Raw genomic sequence first — 20,279 nt, 5'->3', positions numbered from 1 at the left:
TCATAGGGGATGGGGCTGAGTAGGGATTAAAAGATGGTATAAAAGGTAGAGAGAGAGAGAGAGAGAGATGCGCTGGGACATTGAGCGAGGACATGTCAAGGGATGGGAGAGATAGGAAAGATGGAAACACGGTCACAAGAGTCCGAGGACGGGGCACCACTCGCGAGAGCTGTCATCGGCGTCCGGAGATGGCGTAGGGCAAGTCCAGTAGGTCAGAGCTACGCTGTCGTCGGAGATTGGCGTCAGGAGATGACGTAGGAGACGGCGATTACTGCACGATGCTCCGTGCATTCAGACAGAATCAAACTTTTAGAAGCAAACAGCCGGCCGCTTCAAATATCATTTTTTGTGAAGATATATGTCAATACCGATGCCGTGATGATACATAACGTAGTCATACCGCGTGCTAGGTCATTGTGCTATAAGTATAAGCATGACTGGAAGCTTGCGGCTAACGTGAGGCAACAGCTGCGGACTACAGCCACGCGTTCCAGACAAGTCCGATTCCGTCCGTACGCTTTCCCTTCTTCGGGCATCGCACATCAAAGCAGGCCGCAAAAGCATAGCTCTAGCAAGAGACGACATTTTGCTGACACACTCGCGTGGGCCGGCATATTGTGTGACCGACTGTACGCTATAGGATCTCATCCTAATTGAGCTTGACGCGGCACATCGTCCAGTGACAGGAACGGCGAACTTTTTCTTTCAGGTCACCTTGCTAGTGAAGAACTTATGCGCAACGCTCGTAGGCGTAAGCACACACACACAAAAAGAACCGACAACACATATTTCGCCCGTTTCCGCTAACTATAACCGTGCGAGCGTGCCTAACTATTGTTGTTCTTGTTTATATCACGGGAGCGCACCATGAACTTCTGAGTTACTGAGCTATTTTAATTATATTACATAGTTACGTTTAAAGTCAACTTGCGTGCGGCTCGTATACGTAGAACGCAATACTTAACGAGACTTACGTCCCTTCCAGGTGATGTTTCCCATTATGGCAGGCGGAGGCAATCTGTAGTACCACCCATGTTCGTTGTGGTGACGCAACGAAGGTATTACACAGTTTGTAGAATCTGACGGGCACCACGTTCATAAGTTGCACCGAGCATACACATCCACGCGAATTTCGACCTGACATAAACGGGTGGAACCGGTAATCGGTAACTACGACTCAAACAGAGCCTAACTCCGACCTGTGCTTGGCACAACCGTTTACTTCGGTCAAACTAAGGTTGCCAGACAGCAATGCGGACAACCACAACTGCAGCTTCTTCTCGAGTTACTTTAGCTCGAAAAACAGAGCACTACAGTAACATTAGTAATGTATTCTTGGCCAGCAAAGATTATTGTCATCGATCTCGCGTGCCCGTCTTCGTGTTATCTGCGTGTGCCCAGCATTCGGGGGCCATGGAGATAGCACGAAAACAAGCGCGCTATCAGCGTGATGTAGTTGGCGTACAATTCCGGACGGGGAATTTGTGGGAGCAAAGTTTTCTTGAACAAGCGTGAGCAAGCCGGATGACGATTCTTGTTTTGGCGCTATAAAAAACTTCCCAGTTGACGGGTAGTGTTTTATGCCCAAGAGCCATGGTAATATCATCAGAGACGCCGTAGTGGATGGCTTTAGAAAAATTCACCATCTTGTGACTGACATCTCACAGCACCAGGGCTTCGAGAATTATTGAAATGCGGCAACGGAGGTTGGTATTCGAACCCGCGATCGTTGACTCAGCAGGCCAACACCATAAACATGCACTGGACCGTCGTGGTGTGTGTGGCAGGGAGAACTCACCAAAGCGTACGACGTATTTGAGGAGTGTTCTCGATGTGGCATCAGAGTCTGGCTCAACAGCAACAGCTTGCTCTGGATAGCAAAAACTGATGACAAAGACAATACCTCTGCTTCTAATGAATAACATACGCTGATATCGAAGGCCGTATGACCTTTGTTGACCGCAGTGTGTCATTCTTGAAAATAAATGCTCGTGAGGCGACAAACATGTACTCTTGAAAAAGAGGAGTTGACAACACACCCCTGTGTTTAAACAGCGTAAGCGCACTCCCCCTGATTATTCCAGGGCCTCGCCTGTCCTGTGAGATCCTTGCTGGCTGCGACGAAGGACTTCATACACAAGTAGGCAACTCCCGCTAACTCTCTGGACAGTCTGTCTGTCTGTCTGTCTGTCTGTCTGTCTGTCTGTCTGTCTGTCCAGACAGACAGACAGCCATGTCAAACATGTCTGACAGACAGACAGACAGACAGACAGACAGACAGACAGACAGAAAGACAGACAGACAGACAGACAGACAGACAGACAAACAGACAGACAGACAGACAGACAGACAGACAGACAGACATAGTGCAGCGGGCTATTCACGCCACGAGACTTATGGGGTAACATTCCCAGCTGTAAGGGCTACTGTAGTCCCTAAGTTCTACTTCTTACCGACAACTGCCTCATTTCCTGCTCCCCCCCTCACACACAACCAGTGTCTGCTGCCATTTTACATTAGCCACGCATCATTCAGCGATTGCGAAGAGTCTTTTTCCTCCGGTCAGTACCTCTGTCGCTAGCGAGTGGGGCCCTCGTTTCACCAGTTGCTGGCAAAGCGTATAGGGAGCATGATCGACGCCGAAAACGAGCGTTAGCTAAGGTTACTCGTCAATGGCTCTTCAATTTCACCATAAAACGTATGGTATGGTACATAGAGTACGTTATGTGTACGATACAATTGAAGTACATACTGTCGTTTCCACTGTCCGCACCTCGGGAGATATCAGCAAAGTTTTTACTGGAACGCCAGGCGTAGCCAGGAATTTTTTTCGGCGGAAACGGGGGGGGGGGGGGGTGGCATTTTTTTATTCTAGTGGGGGCACCTCCTTGAATAGGTATTTTTCACTCAATGTCATTGCGAAATAAAATTTCAGAGGGGGGGCGGGCACGGGCCCGGTACCCCTGGCAACGACCCTGCTTGAACGCCACATTCTCCCCGTCATGGCACCGTTGCCTGGAGTGATTGGCAAGTGGAACACTGATTTGTGGGGTTTAACGTCCCAAAACCACCATATAATTATGAGACGCCGTAGTGGAGGGCTCCGGAAATTTCGACCACCTGGGTTTCTTTAAGGTGCACCCAAATCTGAGCAGCACCTCCATCGGAAATGCAGCCTCCGCAGCCGGAATTCGATCCCACAACCTACGGGTCAGCAGCCGAGCACCTTAGCCACTAGACCACCGCAGCGGAGCGCAAGTGGAACAAGAGTGCAGGTAGCACTACGAACGAAGACGACAGCAGGCGCAGTAGCCTTTAAAATATTGTACTAAGTATACGAGGAACGAACATTATCAAAGGAACACTTTTTTATTTTCAACACAAAACAAAAAAGAAGACTTGTCGAAGGAAAACAAAAACAAAACCCGCCAAAACGCTGAAGAAAAAAAAAGGAGGGGGGCTCCAGATGAACGTCTCGGACGGAGAAGTTCTGAAAAAAAAAAAACCTGAAAGGAAGCAGAAAAACATGAAATTAATGCATAGTCAAACTACCCTCTGGCGAAAACAGCGGTGACAAAAATTTTGCCGGCTAAACGCAGTTGGCGAGCGACGAATTGTTGATAACACTAAATGCTCAAAGGAAAACATATGAGTCAATCGGCTCCCATTGCGATTTTTACTTCACATTTTTTTTTCTAAGTGAGTTGACGTCCTGATAATTCGGCCAACGATGCCGTATACACTACTGGCGATATAAAAGGGATCCGAGGAAAGCCTCGCCTTGGTAGCTGTCGCTCCATTGAGACGAAGTTTCGTCCCCGGATATAGAAATGCCACTTCAGTAATAGACTGATAGACCACGCGTATGCCTGGGTGGATATAGCCACATTCAATCAACGACCGCGGCACTGACGCCTTCTGTGGGTGTATCTGGGAACCGAAGAGCTATAGACCCGACCAGTTTCAGAAACTGTGCGCTGTTGAATGCACGAATGCCCCGAAATTGTTAAGAAACAATCGGGGAGCGCCAGCTTCATTTTCAAATTACGCGCATCAATCCCCGTGCGTGAAGTCAGAAATTTGATTGTTATGTGACGTTTAACATCCCAAAACCATCATATGATTATGACAGACGCCGTAGTGGAGAGCTCCGGAAATTTCGAGCTCCTGGGGTTGTTTTAACGTGCACCCAAATCTGAGCACACGGGCGTACAATATTTCCGCCTCCGTTGGAAATACAGCCGCCGCAGCTGGGACTGGATCACGCGACCTGCGGGTCAGCAGCCGAGTACCTTATCAGATAGACCACCGCGGCGGGGTGAGGTCAGAAATTTCAAAATGTATTTTTCACGCTTTCACGACATTAGCTTGATGAAGTTTTCAAAACTTCGTATGCCGGGTTGATGGCGATACATATTACAATTTTTAATTTTATCGATCAAAAGCTATATTAAATCCAGTAAACACCTTCAATGTTTATGACGTCACAGTGCAGATAATCTCAAGGCGGCGTTTCTATTTCCTTTATTGCTTCCCCCAACATTTTCTCGCTTAGTAAGCATCGTGTTGTGGATAAACGTGGCGTTTTCGGGATCTGAAAATTGTACTATACTAACACGGAGAAGTGTGGATCAGGGAATAAACCGGGGTTAGTGGGATATCAGTTGAAATAAGAAGAAATGAACATAGACCGGGCACGTAAATAGAGTGCGTAGGCCGGATTAACCGCTGGTCAACTGGATTCCCAGAGAAGGCAAGCGTATGAGGGAAAGACGAAAGTTAGGTGGCCAGATGAGACCAGGAAGTTTTCGGGTATCAAGTGGGAGTATCAAGGACAGGGCCGAGTTGACCGGCGGAACATGGGAGAGGCCTTTGCCTGCAGTGGCTGGCTGATGATGAATAGGCGGAAAAATCATAGCTTCCACCAACCTGGTCCGGGAACCCGAGGACGACGGTCATACGAAGTACATGGCCGTCTGCAGGTTGTCGAGAACCTTGACGGCCTGCACGTACTGGCTGGTGGTGATCGAGTCGGCCGAGCCGCCGGACGAGTCACTGCTCGAGCTGGAGACGTCAACCTTGCTGATCACGTGGTTCTTGGCGCGGTACGCGGCCAGGTGGGCGTAGTACACCGGAGCCGGGATGCTGACGCTGCGCGAGCACCGGGCATACGTGTGGCAGAGGTAGAAGCTCAGCTTCTGCAGGTCGTCCGCCGAGAAGTCGGAGTCGTCCCACACGATGTAGTAGTGGGACGGCTTGCTCGTGCCCTGCGTCGGTGCGTAAAAAAAAAGAAATGACAAGATTGCAAAATGACTTTAGGAAAAGTTGGTCGCGTGTCTGCCCGCTTCGATGCTAAGGTCTTCGTCGAGAGACTACAGTCTTCCGTTTGGAGAGATTGCACAACGTGATATGGGCGCCACCTGGTAGTTATGTCAAGAAACGGAAATTTCTGTGAAGCGGAAGAGCACTGGCAGAGCTGTGTTAATTTTTTAGCAAAGCGTAATGAATAAATGAAATAAACAAACTGATTCATAGTAACGTATTGATGTTTCGCCTCAATCGTGTTTCACCTCAACGAAACCAAGATGGCTGGGCGTTCAGCAAGTGTGCATGGAAGTATCACAAGAAAAACTAATCAAAGGGCGGTAATTGGGGGAGTTTAACCACACGAGGTACGTTGTTGGGCGTGAGCCGGGGGTTCTTTAAAGAGTAAGCTAAATTGCGTGACCTTGGCCGGGAATCGTTCTGCCCATTATCGTATTGGAGCCTTGGAGTTTGCAGCGCGACACCCTAGAGGCAGCTAAGCTACGACGAAGGGCCTAACCACGACTGTAGCGATCATTGTATGCGGTATATCATTTTCTTACTGCGTGGGACCATGGGCACTGATAAACGCGCTCATATACCTGTATGCCGAAGTGGCTGCACAAGAAGAAATCGAAGTCCAGTGGGTGAGTGACCACGGAGTCGACGGTGGTGCCAGGCGGGACGTTTTTGCACTTGCCGACACCGTCGCGGTCGTTGGCGGGCATGAACCGGGTGTGGTGTCGCTTCTGCACGACGATAAAAGTGAGGGCCGGCTCGTACGTCTCGTTGGGAGACATCTCCTGGCAGGCAAGCCGGATGGCGCTCACCTGAGGTTACGCACAGAAAGGGACGACAGACAGGTAGTTAATGGCCGACAGAAAGGGGGGAAAATGAAGGTTCGTGTCCCGGGATGGTTAAACGACCAAAGTCACTTCATTTACACTGCAGAGCGAACAGCAGCCATATAAATTTTAAAGATCAGGCCCTGGCATCACGCCGATGACAGCCGTATCAATTACGAAACGAGAGCATGAGGCCAAACAGGCGTGCAAGAAAGCAAATCGAAGCGCGAGCACCGTGCAGGCATAAGTATCATGCAGGTGACAGCCTTATTACTTGTTACACTATAAATTATATGGGTCAGCTGCAGTCATGTTGATTACGATGCGAAAAGTACCAATGAGCATCGTTTCAGGCGGCCACAGCCACGCACGCTCACCTCCCGGTTGCGGACTTCCATGAACTGCCCCTCGCTCACTCCGTCCCGATAGAAGATGATGCGCTCAGGCTTGTGCTTAGTGGCCCGGTAAAAGGCCTTGAGCAGTTCCTTCATCATGTCCTTCAGGTCTTTGATGATCTCCACACGAGACGTGGCCGTCGAGTCCTCCATCTGGACTCGAACAGAAGCGTGGAACCTGGAAGGGATCGAGTCCAGGCTGCCGACGCAGGCAGCGATGGAGGGGCGGTGCTTGTCCCCGGGCGCCGGGTGAGTGACGTCTGCTCCGATAATGATGATGGGCTTCAGGAAGATAGCCGGCTTCTCCTGGGACAGGAGGCTGTTATTGGTGCCGCCCAGCTTGGCGTTCATTTTCTGGCACAGGTTGGTGACCAGCGCCGAGTTGCACTTCTTGATGACGTTGTTGTCTATGACACACTGGGTGCGCAGGCCGATCTCTGTCTCGGCCACCTGCTTGATCTCGGCGTAGTTCGTGCTCTTGGTCAGGACGATGATGACCATCTCGATGTTGGGGACCTTGCGCTGCTCCTCAAGCAGCATGGTGCTGATCGGCTTGCGGTTCGTGTCGGCCGAGCTGATGTCCACCGGCTGCTCGATGCGCATGCCGAGCTCGTTGCCCGTGCGCACCAGCAACTTGACAAAATTGTCCAGACTGCACAAATAGATGGGGATGTATCCCATGATTGGGCGGTGGCTCAAGCCTCCTTAGCTAGAGTGCAATTACTTGCCATGATTTCGGCTTCCAGAACAATGAAAAAGTATGCTAGACTGCGCGGATTGATAGGGGATTTATCCCAGGATTGGGCTGCAGGTCACTCGCTCTAGCTAGCGGAAGTTTCCTGCCATGGTTTTGGCTACTACAGCAATTAGCGAACTAGCCGAAAATGCCACGCTTGCTTGATTCTTCTTAATATGGTTGTCAGACCGCAGTGGTTTCATCTCAAAACAAGATTCGCGAAAGAATATTTCACATGCCGGGGAAAAGCAATACCATCTGTACAGACAGAGTGCTGCAACACCTCTCCCGGGTCAACTGGGAGTTTTGAAGGGTGCACTGGCTACGAGTGGCATCTAGAAATCGGCAGAAGCCGACGAAAGCGTGTCTGGCACTTCCGCCGTCAGCAGCACCAAACACTTTTACCAGATATACAGTGTTAGTGCCATTCGCCACCATTGCATAGTCGTGGACCAGCGGGCCCTTAACATGCTATCCTCCTCAAACTTGCATTGAGGTACTGCCCAGCTCTGCTGCGTAGATAATTCCATATAAAATGACCTAACCTAGTCTCTCAGACGTCTGTAAGTTGCCGTTCTCGCGAGGACTTGAATGACAGATTTGTGTGAAAATTTGCCTTTAAAAAAAATGGCCCGAATCTGCATGTTAAACTGCAAATGTCGTCAAAGGACGATAGTCTTGCGTCTGGAGAGGGTGCAAAAAGCGCTTATTTGATGTTTTGCGCAAGAAATTCAGTGAATGGTATTCTGGAGGCGCTGCGTTAGAGTGCCTCGAGCGTGTAGCGAAGGCGAACGAGCTCATCGAGGCACGTTAGACACGAGGCGGTTATCTTCAAAAATGAAGGCATGCGCGCCAGTCTCGGTGGTGATAAGGTGTAGAACGCAGAGCAACGGGTAGGTGCCTCCATCGTGTCGTCGTAGCAAAGCGTTTGGAACACCCTTTAGAGCATCACATTGCACTGTCAGCACAGCGTGGTAAACGCTACACGTGTGTGCCTCTTCTAGTATAAAGGCAGATATACAAAACATTGACAAGTTGTTATGACGCCTCAGATATGCGCAATAATTAGTTCTTATATGACAATCGCATAACTATGAACTCTAAAGCTTCAGCAATATTGGTAGGTACTGCGGATGGGGTTGGCCGTTTGGTGCCGTTTGAGGTATCATTAAGGGCGCACAAACAGACAACTGTACAGACAGACAGACAGACAGACAGACAGACAGACAGACAGACAGACAGACAGACAGACAGACAGACAGACAGACAGACAGACAGACAGACAGACAGATTAAAATTTTTTCGTCGGAGGTCCCTAAAAAGACTATCGTCTTTTAAAAAATGGAACCTTCGATGAGCTAACGTCATCATGACGGGTAGGCTGAGAGAAGTATGCGGCATATTTTGAACCACTTCCGTATGCTCCCATTCACCCGTGAGCTCTTAAGGTAAAGGAAAACAACAAAGAAACGTACCTGTCCCGCTGAGCGAAGCGGCTCAGGTTGAGCAGTGTCCAGCGCGTCAGTGAGGCCGCCTTGAAGAAGTGTTTGCCGCGCAGCTCCCAGGTGCCCTCACGAGGCTTGGTCACAGCGTTGTTCTCGAATAACAGGGAAGGTGGCTCGAGCACCCGCCCTTTCAGCTGAGTCGGCTCGGTGCTGATCTTAATGTTGAACTCGCGCAGGCACTGGTCGTTACTGCCGACCAGGTCCCGGACGGACTGGCGAATCTCGTTGAAGCGCTTGGCCGGAGGCTGAGCGGTTCGCTTGATCATCTCAGAGGTCTGGTTCTCGTCCAATTTCTTCCGGCAGTGCTGGCCTTCGACGATTTCGCACACCTCGAAGGGCAGGTAGACGGGGTGCGCGAGGTTTCCGACCTGAATGCAGGGCAGGTTCGGATAAACTAGGCGGCCATAGCGGTTCTGGAAGTAGTCGGCCACCGAGCAACGGGAGCCGTCCTCCATGTCGAAGAACAGCCTCTTGGCGGGCTCCTTGGTGACCCGGACTACCTTGTACTTCCGAGGGTAGGGCAGGTGGGTCACCTAATGAGTAGCAATTGAGTACAAGAAACGCAAATGGGGACCACATCATGTTGCCATGCTGGTTATTTTTTTGTTTATGGGCTTGAAAACAATCGTGCCAAATTCACGCTTTCAAAAAATTTAAGCAGAGTCCCTGACGACGTCACGAATGTTGGTCAAATAGCTGGAATATAGTTGCGTCATGTTGGCATTATACATAGCTAGACCTTGCTCTACAGCATTTTCACCGACATCTGCCTACAACAAAATTTTAAGTCTTTTTAAATCCCGTAACAACTGTAGATTCTGCATAGTGCCACTGGAAAAAGCAGAGCTCGTAGGTACCTTTTTTACATATTGTAAAAGCCTATTCATGGGATATCCCAGTTCCTCTGAGGCTTTGGATATCCATCTATACCCATTAATCGATAACCATTCATCATTATGCTTACGTTATTTACATATCTACTCGATATCTACCTCGAAAGGGGGAGGAAACACGAGAGTGGGGTCAAAATGTCCTTGATCACCCAAAAGCCCCGTTAATACAGCGGTGTACTCACCTTGATACGCAGACCCTTGAGTTCCTTGTTGAGCCGAACATTCTGAAAGTCCCGGAGGTCGCGGAAGTCGGCCGCGGTCATCTCGCGGCGTCCGTCGCTCAAGATCTTGCACATGAACGATATGACCGGCTGCGGCTCGTAGAACGCGGTGGCTGACATGTCCACGTTCAGCATGGGCTTCCACTGAGCCGGTCGCACGCTGGTGTAGTAGCCGAACCACACTTCGCGACCGCCCCCCAGAGAGTGCGCCTGGTTCGGAAGCGGCGGCTTGAAGAAGGACCGGCCGACAGGAGTCAATCTGATGGAAGGGCCGTGACGCAGAACAATGTCGACGGCTTGCAGGACCTCCTGCGGGACGGTGTTGACCTTGTTCTCGAAGACTGCGTGCAGGGCGTCCAGGTTCACGGTGGCCGCGTACTGGATCTTGACGACAAACTTCTGCACCCTCTGGTCTTCCTCGAACTCTACCGCGAAGGTCCGCTCGCGGAACTTGAGCTCCCGACGCGTGTACAGGTTCTTTCGGCCGTCAAATGCGGGCACGCAGTTGCTTAAGTCTAGGCGGTACGTCTTGACTAGCTGTTCGATGACAAGTCTGTTGATCTTTGTGCTAATGCAGCGGTACTTGCGCTTTTCCGGTATCTTCGCCTCTTTGTTGTTCTCGGAGAAGATCTCCACGTCATAGTGATACACGTTGCCCGCCGGAATCTCGACGGAAAAGTGGTTGGCCATGAGCTGGATTGGGCGGCCGAGCTTTCCCTGGGCGGGTCGACGCGGGAAGTGGGACGGTAGTGTCTTTTGGATCTCCTGCGGGATCGTGAGATGATGGGAACGACGGCCGTTTGTAGTGACCGGCACGCATACGATTATTTTGCAAATAAGCGAGCAGTGCACGTGGTCGCCGGCAGGATATTCTCGTGGAGGGGGGGGGGGGCGTACTCGTGTCAGCATGTCGGATGGTTGAGGGGATCTTGCGTGAGGGCAAGTGCTGGGTGAGGCTTGAGGGGGGACAGGTTTTCCTTTTTCACCCACCCTGCCCTGCCGACAACAGGGCGTGGGCGTAACACAACTTACTTGCCCCCCGCTATCCCTTCATGCTTAGGTTCCTACCGGCAACAATTTGCTTCCGGAACGATAATCGGGACTAATTGCCGTTGATCGCGCAGCCGGTGTGTGCCTCCATTTTCTTCATAACTTGGAATATTTACACTGTATGTCTAAGTGCATTAGCCAGGCATCTTTCAGCGGACGCAACACACCTTTCACCTCCAGTCCGAACCACCATCGTTATTGAGCGGTGCACTCCTAAACCAGGTGCTACCAAAGCGTTAGGACGAACATGACTGCCGAAAACGAGCGTTAGCCAGCGACGTTCATCGATAGATTTCAACGATGGTTTTCAGTACTTATACCCGAAGAAGGAAAAATCTAGGGAACTTAGTCGGGACGAGCGTAGAGAAAGCAATGGCAGCACACAAATCCCGGTAACACACTTAACAGTCAAAGTGTTTGTAGCGATATATTCGCCAGGCAGTGAACTACTTCAAAGGGGTCCCGCAACACTTTTTCAAGAAGCCCTAAATAGGACTCTTTAAAGGATCTCATTGCCTCACGAGTTCGCCACCGCACAAACTTTCCGAATTCTCACAGTTCGAGCGGACGTTTATTGCACGGTGCGATCAGCAATTGCTCATCTCTCGTCCCGATTAAAGCGCTCACAAGTTCCGTGCAGAAAGTCAACGCTATGTGCGATTGTCGAGCGCAGATTCTTGCGAATCCAAAAGTAGCGCCCACGTTCTGAACCCGTTGTGCGTCCTCACGAACTTTAGAAGTGGTCATGTCAGAAGAATTTTATTGAAGGCTTTCTTGCATTTTGGAACTGCGAGCTGCCTAGTGATTTTGGTCCATTTTATTGTGGCTCTATGATACCGGAAAAAGAAATCTCCCTTCCGGGTATGGTAAACTGCAAATGCCGGAAGAAATGATGCAATTGTGCCTCGTACGGATGACGTTTTCATCTCTAAGTTACAAAGGCTCCACGGCACCACCGAATAACGATCATTGAGTGCGAAAAACAAGGCTTTACTGCCACAAGGAGTTGTCGCCCACATAGAATTTATCAAGTAGCTGCGCTTCTATTTGCTTTAGATTCATGTCCTTAAGCTTCAACACACAGAGTGCGTGCTGATTCGGCACCGTCTTTGAGAGCCACGCTAAACCAATTTCGTAGGCTTAGCGTGTCGCGATGGGTGCTTACAATATAAATCTCGGGGTGCATACAATACGCGTTTGTTAGCTTTTCCTAATCCTCGATAGTCCGCACTATCTTAAAGATGTCCGATTGAAGACACGTTATTTGGTTTCACGCTACGAGAAAAAAAGTTTTTGGTTAGTTTCAATACTTAGGCATTAAGGCAATTCCTACTTTCTTTCCCATCCCATTAATTCTTGGTGCACAAAATAAGATCGCAGTTGAGAGCTTTAGAATACCGTACGCAATGCCTGCGGGCGTAGTTTTAGCGTTTGTCACAGAACGGGAGCCTACACGAGGTGATCGTATGCGACGCAGCGCAAGCGCAATACATTGCATTGTTCTTAGAACTATCTAATAGGATTAGAGTTCCTTTGCTACAGTACTATTATGAAACTATACTTACCTGTAGGCGGAGCTCGTGTGGTTAATCTATTCTCATCTGTAGCTTGCGACGCGAATGCAAAGCTTTGCGTAGCGCTGTTCTAAAACTCTCGAATGCACTTGCAGTTTCACGAGCGGAACTTCTCTCTGGGCGTAACTATTACAAAACTATGCTTACCTGTAGGCGGAGCTCGTCGCTGGACCTCTGCCTGGGCCCGCATATGATGTTTGGGTACACGTCACCGGGCACCTGGGGCAGTGGCGGGGAGTCATGTATCGACCCCTCCTCAGTGGGAACCACGCAGCGGGGCCCGTTGGCTGTGGCGCCAACGACAACGCCGTGGGTCACGCCGTTCATGGTCAGTGTAGGTGGCACTATAGCAGCAGCCGTGGCGTTAGGCAGGAGCTGCGTTGAGAACGGCGGCACTGCCGCCGCGACGCCGACCTTCTTCGAGATGACTTGTGCGAACGATGGCTGAGGGGGGGCGCCGTTAGCGTAGTGGACCTGTCCGTTGGCGTGGGGGACCCATCCGTTGGCGGGGGGGACCTGTCCTTTGGCGTAGGAAACCTGGCCGTTGGCGTGGCGGACCTGGCCGTTGGCGTTGGGGACCTGGCCATTGGCGTGGGGGACCTGGCCATTGGCGTGGGGGACCTGGCCGTTGGTGGCTCCTGCCACCGAGACGACCGCCGGTCGCCCCACGGTGCGAAGCTCGGAGGCGGTGCACTCTGCAGCCACTGCAGGAAACACCAATTGTTTCTCCACCAAAGAAGTCATCGAATTTAAAGGCAGAAAAAAATTGGACACTGAAACCTTATAAGAATACGTGTAGACTTTCACAAGCGCGGCTGTGAACTGCGAGTTGGTGTGTTTCTTAGCTTTAATCTACGTCATAACGATTCTGCGTGGCGTGTGAGTGGCCAAACTTTGAAAAATAAGGTTGGCACCTACGTCCACTGCAGCCCTACGACCTCTTCCCCAGTAATAGGCGGAGAGTACGGGAGGGGGGCTTGGGGGTCGGGAATCCACCGGGCGGCATCATGAAAAACAAAGCGCCATCCCCCCCACCCCCTCGCATGCGTCCGGCGTATATTTTCAGATTTTGGCTTAGGCTCTCATCCTACGCAACGGCACTGTTGGCCAACTTGTCGTGAAGGTACTCTAGAAGGAACGTTTTATGCCCGTTCCTTTTCCTTTCATGATACTAAAATTGGAATTGCAGAGTAGCGATAAAAAGGCAGCCTGGCGCAGTGGTCCCTTTGAGGACGAAGTCGCAGGATGACAAAAATTGGGGTATTTGATCGGCTGTAGTGCAAAAGAGGTACGGGATTTACTTTACACGCAGGCATCAAGAAAATGATTTTTTATTTAACGGATATCTATCATCGGTTTGATACTTTGAATAGGTCTTTCTCCCTTTCCCGCTTTATCTATATCTATCTACCTATCTATCTATCTATGGAAATACGCCCCGTTCCCACCGGGAATATGGAAACTCTCCGTTTATGCTCCCAATGATCCCCGATTACACGCGATGCTGAGGAGGGTAATCCCGGCTGCGGCAAGGATGTACACGAAAGCTTCTCATCCACTCTTCTGGCTTACCGTCTTACGACCCTCGCGCGCATGTTTACTTTTCGGGATACCCACAGGGTCCGACCTCTTTTTTATCTATTTGTGCTGTGGTGTCACTAGCACTTGTTTGTGTTCATCCAGCAGCTACGCCACATCGTAATACCGCCATCCCCATTGCTTCGCAATGGGATGGCAGCTCGCCCTTTCCTCCACACGCACCTATTACTTATACCGGCGTCACTGGTCACGATCGAGCCTAATTTCACTATCACGATTGGCTGTGTTACGCAAGCTGCAGACAGGAGCCAGTGAGCGTTGAGAAATTTTATCCTGATCGAGTTCTATCACCATCAGCACTGCACAGTCGGCATTATATTCCTTTGCGTGCTCTGGAAGTAAAAAGACACTATAATTACGGTAATGACAGACAAAGATAGGTGACAAGGTCGGCTCCAGGATTTCTTTTTGGTTTGTAGGGTACCCTGGGTCGAGAGGTTTACTTGCTCTTTGGGGGGAAGGGGCGAGAAGCCGGCAGAACTTTGGGAAGCCCCAGTCCTTCCTCTCCCCCCCGTCACCCCCGCATCACCGCCTTTGATAGGCAAACGTAACCGACAAATAATCAGTCATCAGTGCGGCCAGTGTCCTCTTCTTTATGTAGTATAAGAAAAAAGGCTTCTGCTGAAGGGAGGGCGGAGAGACAAATCATTAATGGTGAAGAAATCGAAAGAGCAGCCTCCAATGCGCTACCTACGCAAGGGTCAAGAGAAAGGTTGAGGAAATATAGGTGGCGTTCGCGACTCTGCGAGAGTCGTCGTGTTCCGATCAATGAATTCATGCTCCCGAGATTGTTTGAAGGCCTATCTACACGCTATCCACGCAGCTGCCGCACCGCAAGTGTCGGGGACACCTGCCGCACGCACAAGCGGAGGGCGTCGCCGATACACTGTTCCGCCCACCACTTGGGTGCCTCAGGTGTCCCGCCACGTGCGAGCACAGCTAGGCCGCTCATGCAGCAGCCTGATTTTAATGACCTATATCATAAAAAATGATAATCAGGCAACATCTATCAGAGGGGATCGGAATCGCCTTCATGAAACTGACATCTGCTGTGTGGTGTACGAAAGAACCCGGGCAGTCTCAGTTGTAATGACTGAGGACATTAAATGTCCAGGTCAGGTTCATTGGAGCATATGCATTGGAACATAGGCACGACCTGTGGTGTTCTTGCCATTTACGGTTGCAGCGGGGACGACATGTAAATGCAGACGCGACATTGGTGATCTACGGGTTTTCCATTGTGGGACTTACAAGCGAGCCGCGATAACTGTAGAATAAGGTATGCAAGACTAGCGACGACCTCCAGAGACCGATTCCGGCATAACTGGATCTGGCTAACTAGGCCCCTTCTAGGCAGGGTTCGGCAGCTCGAGCCTCGCACCCCGGAGGATATCGCCCAATAGGAGAACGCCCCGGAAATGGGGTCGTTCTCATGGAACACGCTACGGCCAACGGCACCTCTATTGTCGAGTGACACCCGGGAGGCAGAGTCACGCACCGGGCGCGCGATAACGCAACGCGCGGCGCGGAAAACCGCGATACGATCGAGGATACGTGGCCGGGAGCCAAGCTGCCTTAGTGCTGTCTATCAATTTTAAGCAAACATAGGCGAAAACGCCACACGCGGAATGGTAGCCTTCTGTCGATCCCCGTCAAGCTGGGAAGCGCTCGACCACTCCCGGCCAATCAAATCGAGTGACTCAGTCCCTGTCCTAACCACGCCCTTCCGGAACCTATCGCGAGTCTTTTCGAGCGACGATACACGACCGTCGCGTTTTCCCTTAACTCGATGCACTTATCTCCGGTGCCCTCACTCGCCCACAAACATACGACGCTCGGGGGCGTTGTGACGACGTCATGGCGACGGCGAAAAATTCACGTGAGCGTGATAATCTAAGCCGCCTTTTGTCACAGCGCAACAGTGCATACGCCGCCCTTCTCTATCGGAAATACAGATAAATGTTTTGACCTCGTAAACATTCGTACTAGTAATGCCGGCTGTCCCAGGCACCACTAAAAAATGCGGATCGCCATCGAAACAAAAAGAGCTTACCTCTGCCACGTCCACGAGGCTGTCTCTGAAGCAGTACAGGCTCCATCGGGACCAAAGACTGTGTTTGCGACGCCAATTTACGACGAATGGGAGGGGGGGACAACTGCCTTCGGGACAGTTCGGTGGGTGGGAGGCGGCTGCCGGTTGAGTGTAGCGTGCCAGCGAAGGACCTGCTGGCACCGGTTGCGAACGAGCTCCTTCTGGACTGCGCTGAGGCTCAAGCCACGAACTTAAGCTCGCAACCCAGGGGTGGGGTTGGGGGCGATCGACCAATGGGAAAACGCCACGGGATTAGCGCGCTTTTGGGGCAGACGCTACAGCCAATGGGGAAGCGGCTCCATTGTTCAGTGGCACTCGGGAGGCGTAGCCACGCACCGCGCGCTCGATCCCACAAGGCACCGCGCGGAGCGCCGCGAGAGCACGGATAGTCGCGTGGATGGAGGGTTCTTCGTTGTCATCGTAGCATGCATTTAGTTGGGTAGAACTACGACGTAAACTTTCTGTATAGATATCAAAAAAAATTCCTTGACTACAAGACCATTCCCCTGCACTGCGTATGAGCCATGGTCACTGAACCACCTCCGAGAACCAATGACTGTGAACACAGTGAACCATTATCACTGAATCACAGACAGACAGACAGACAGACAGACAGACAGACAGACAGACAGACAGACAGACAGACAGACAGACAGACAGACAGACAGACAGACAGACAGAGAGATAGATAGATAGATAGATAGATAGATAGATAGATAGATAGATAGATAGATAGATAGATAGATAGATAGATAGATAGATAGATAGATAGATAGATAGATAGATAGATAGATAGATAGATAGACAGGCGGACGGACGAACGGACAGATAGATTAACACCACATATCAATCAAACAGACAGATAAACGGACGGACGACCGGATGATTCACGGTTTACCGATAAAATGGTCCGAAGCTTCGCCCCACTCATCATCATTCAATACGTGGATATGCGGTAATTTTTAAGAAGACACCTTCATCTGGCACCAGATGCAAAGCTGCTGGCATACAAAATGCTTGTTATACCATGCGTTGGAGCACGCCAATATTTCTCGATTTCCGTATGCAAAGGAACTCATCGGAAGGATTGAAGAGGTACAGCGAAAGGCAGAGAAATTTCTTTATAATAAATACAAGATAATGAATCCCCCCTCTAAGTTACTAACTAGAGCTCGTGTATTAACACTACAAGCAAGACTAAAGTTTTTTTTTCAATCAACTCATGGTAACAAACATCGACACGTCAAAGCTTATTTCTTTCAGTCGTGCTATAGCTTGACACGTTACAGGCACTCACAAAAACTTATTGAACACTTTTGTAATTCAAATTGATTCTCACTTCCTACAAACCATAGGAGAACGGAACTATCCGAGTCCTCCACGGTTATTATACATCTTCTATACATGATAGAATCATATGTACATGCTAAGGAGTTTCTGTGAACTCAATTGTTTTGTTTTCTGTCTTTCTTGTATCTTATTTATTAATTTCCTTACTACTTGTATTATGTATGCCCTCCCTGCAATTATGTCCTATCGAGATCGGCAGTATTGATAAATAAATAAATAAACAAAATCGCACAACACCATGCGCTACAAATAGTGTCGTGACTAAAATCACGTAAAAGCACGGGAAACAACTAATCCCGTGACTAATATCGCGTAAGATTACACGCAACTATAGTCCCGTTACCAATTTAACACCACGCGCAATCAGTCAAGCAGCTAAAACAATTATTACTACACAGTAACTAGTGCCGGGCCGTGACTACAATCACGTTACACTACAAACAAGAACTATAGTCCCGTTATTAAAAACGCGCAACACCAAGCGCAACAAGTGGTCTGGTCTCGTGACTGATATCGCGCCTAACACTACGCAACTACTCCCGTAATCGAGTTAACACTGCGCGTGACTAGTTGCGTGACAAACCACCTATAACACAACGCGCAAGAACTACAGTATACCGTGACGAAAATAACCAACTCATCAGGCTCCAGTAAGCAACTAACCCACCAGCAGGTCTGGCAACACGTACTAAATAGTAGGGTGGGAAACTGGCGCAACTATGCTATTAAAGGATCGATACACCTCAAGTCCCGTCTGAACAGGCAAAACTCGGAACACGTTTACCTTGCAACGCTTGCACGGGAAACGGGAATCTAAACAAAGAAAATAACGAGAAAGCTATAGAACCTGACGTCGAACGATTAAACCTAAACGGCAGCAGAACATCCTACGAGTTAATCATGCTTAATTATATGAACGAAGGACTAAATCCATAACCAGCAAGCGCCGCCTGGTTCGCATAATTATATCAATGATGCGCCTCCTCATCGAAAACCAGCGAGACTCCCTGAACGAGGGTAAATCAGCGAGACTCCGCAAGCAAAACAACGAACCGGAAAAAAAAAGGATTGATCATATCGTGGATTTCGAGATGTAAAACGAACAATTAGGAACGATTAGCATAGATGGAGAACAGGACGCGGTTTGTGACAGCCCTGAAGCGCAAAATCAAACGGCCATGAAGCCACGTGTACGCACGGCGAAAGAAAAAGATGACGCTGTGCGCGTTCCATTCCTCAAAAACCAACACTCGGGATACCCCCCTTCTTTCTTGCGGAGTTTCGGTCGCATATGGTAATCGAGTTCTCAAAAGAAAAGCACTCGGTGGATTTCTCTGAACGGAACGCGAATCGAAAGCAAAAGCGAACGTGTTCCAGCACGAAACCTGGGCTATGCCTTCGATGAGGCAAGTTTCAAGGGGCGCTACGCTTTCCAAAATTTTTCCGCAGGATTTTAGATAAAAAGTTGAAAAGACGGCCGCGTTCGAGCAAGGACGCGAGTGAAGCCGAGGCACCAAAACAACGTTTTCGGGTTCTCGACTTCTCTCTCGTGTTCGCACGCCCCGTCCCGAACATGAATGCCCACTAACTATACCAACCCTTATGCGAAAGACAGAAGGCCCATGCGACCGAGATAGCGTGGGGAACTTGTATGTAAACACGGGAAAGATAGCGCGTAGAAGGAGAAAATGTACGACACTCACTGCGGGGTCGCAGCACGGCAACTTTCGTTGTCATGCTGTTCGTCTTCCTAAACTTGTAGTGCGAATGTACAACGGCTCGGGCTACGGTGTCCGAGAAAACGTGAGCCGGTGCTTTTCGTCGTCGTCCGTGCGTGTGCAGTTGGCGATAGCAGAAGGTCGAGTGGCCACTCCAATCCCACAGGTGTAATTGTTGTAGACCTGCTGACACGCCGGAGCCCACTAACGACAAGACCGCCTGGTAACAACAGCGAGCCACGAATGAAACGTTGCCAGCTCCCACACCCTTTTTTTGTCCTGCGAATGTCTGCTGGCTTTGTTCGTGGGGCTCGTTAATTGGTTTGTCACTGATCACGTGACCACAAGGCACGAGCCTCATTGGCTTGCCATCAACCAAGGGAACGTGCGCTTTCGTGTGTGTGTGTCTGAGGGGGGGGGGGGGGGTTGCGTGTCGACATCGCACTGCGCGAGGAACCGAAAGCAGCAATGTCCCCATGTTGGCGCACGCTGTGTGTTGGAAAATGTCGATGCCGATAAAAATCTTTCAATGCGGGGCTGTAACGATACTTCGTGTTGCGAGAATTTCTCGGCGCTTCGACATTCCATCCTGCCTTGGACTTCTACCTTTTTTAGGATGTTTATATACAGGCAATACGTAACTCGGAAGACTTGAAACACGTTTTGAAGCAAATAGCGGTGTGGCTCCGTCAAATGTCGGATCGCCTTCCCAATAACTTTCGATTGTATCTTCTAAGTCGGAGACTTTTGCCAACTCGACAGTTGCGCGTGATCCTGAAGTGCTCAATTTTTTTCTCGAAGAGTGAATTGCCTTTAAAACACCTTATTGAGAAAATGTGTTCATGTTAGAGAGCCATCCGGGGTGCTTTAGCTTAACGCCACTTTGATATGGCATATTTTCGTACCTGGGGACCACGGCTAATTATTAATTTTTGGAGTGTTTTCCACTGCGGGAATGGAACACATCCTGATGCTGATGACCTCCGATAGATGGCGC

General features: G+C 50.0%; 2 protein-coding genes across 2 annotated transcripts in view; both read right to left on the bottom strand.

Annotated features, from left to right (window-relative positions):
* Nucleotides 1-3,386: 3,386 nt before the first annotated feature.
* Nucleotides 3,387-20,279, bottom strand: part of LOC119179320 (protein argonaute-4-like) — a 71,015-nt gene continuing 54,122 nt past the window's right edge. Inside the window, exon 8 of the mRNA XM_075868888.1 lies at nucleotides 3,387-3,506. The gene's annotated coding sequence lies outside the window, so the exon portion shown is untranslated. The remainder of the gene's footprint in view (nucleotides 3,507-20,279) is intronic.
* Nucleotides 4,956-19,431, bottom strand: LOC142767729 (protein argonaute-4-like). Its single transcript, XM_075869943.1, has 7 exons — nucleotides 19,268-19,431; nucleotides 12,671-13,227; nucleotides 9,861-10,664; nucleotides 8,756-9,318; nucleotides 6,527-7,196; nucleotides 5,907-6,134; nucleotides 4,956-5,267 (listed from the first exon to the last, which is right to left on the bottom strand). The coding sequence occupies exons 1-7, from the start codon at nucleotides 19,299-19,301 to the stop codon at nucleotides 4,956-4,958; spliced, it is 3,168 nt and encodes a 1,055-aa protein (XP_075726058.1). The 5' UTR covers nucleotides 19,302-19,431.

Source organism: Rhipicephalus microplus, chromosome 7 (assembly GCF_043290135.1).
Source record: "Rhipicephalus microplus isolate Deutch F79 chromosome 7, USDA_Rmic, whole genome shotgun sequence".
NCBI classification, from domain to species: Eukaryota; Metazoa; Arthropoda; class Arachnida; order Ixodida; family Ixodidae; genus Rhipicephalus; species Rhipicephalus microplus.
Note: the sequence above shows the minus strand (reverse complement) of the source record. Positions and strands in the feature narration are given on the sequence as shown.

Coding starts and splice junctions, on each gene's coding strand:
- LOC142767729 (XM_075869943.1), bottom strand. CDS start 19,301: ATGACAACGAAAGTTGCCGTGCTGCGACCCCGCA. Junction 9,319..9,860: donor TCAAGGGTCTGCGTATCAAG/GTGAGTACACCG, acceptor GCTACTCATTAG/GTGACCCACCTGCCCTACCC. Junction 6,135..6,526: donor TGGAAGTCCGCAACCGGGAG/GTGAGCGTGCGT, acceptor GCGTAACCTCAG/GTGAGCGCCATCCGGCTTGC.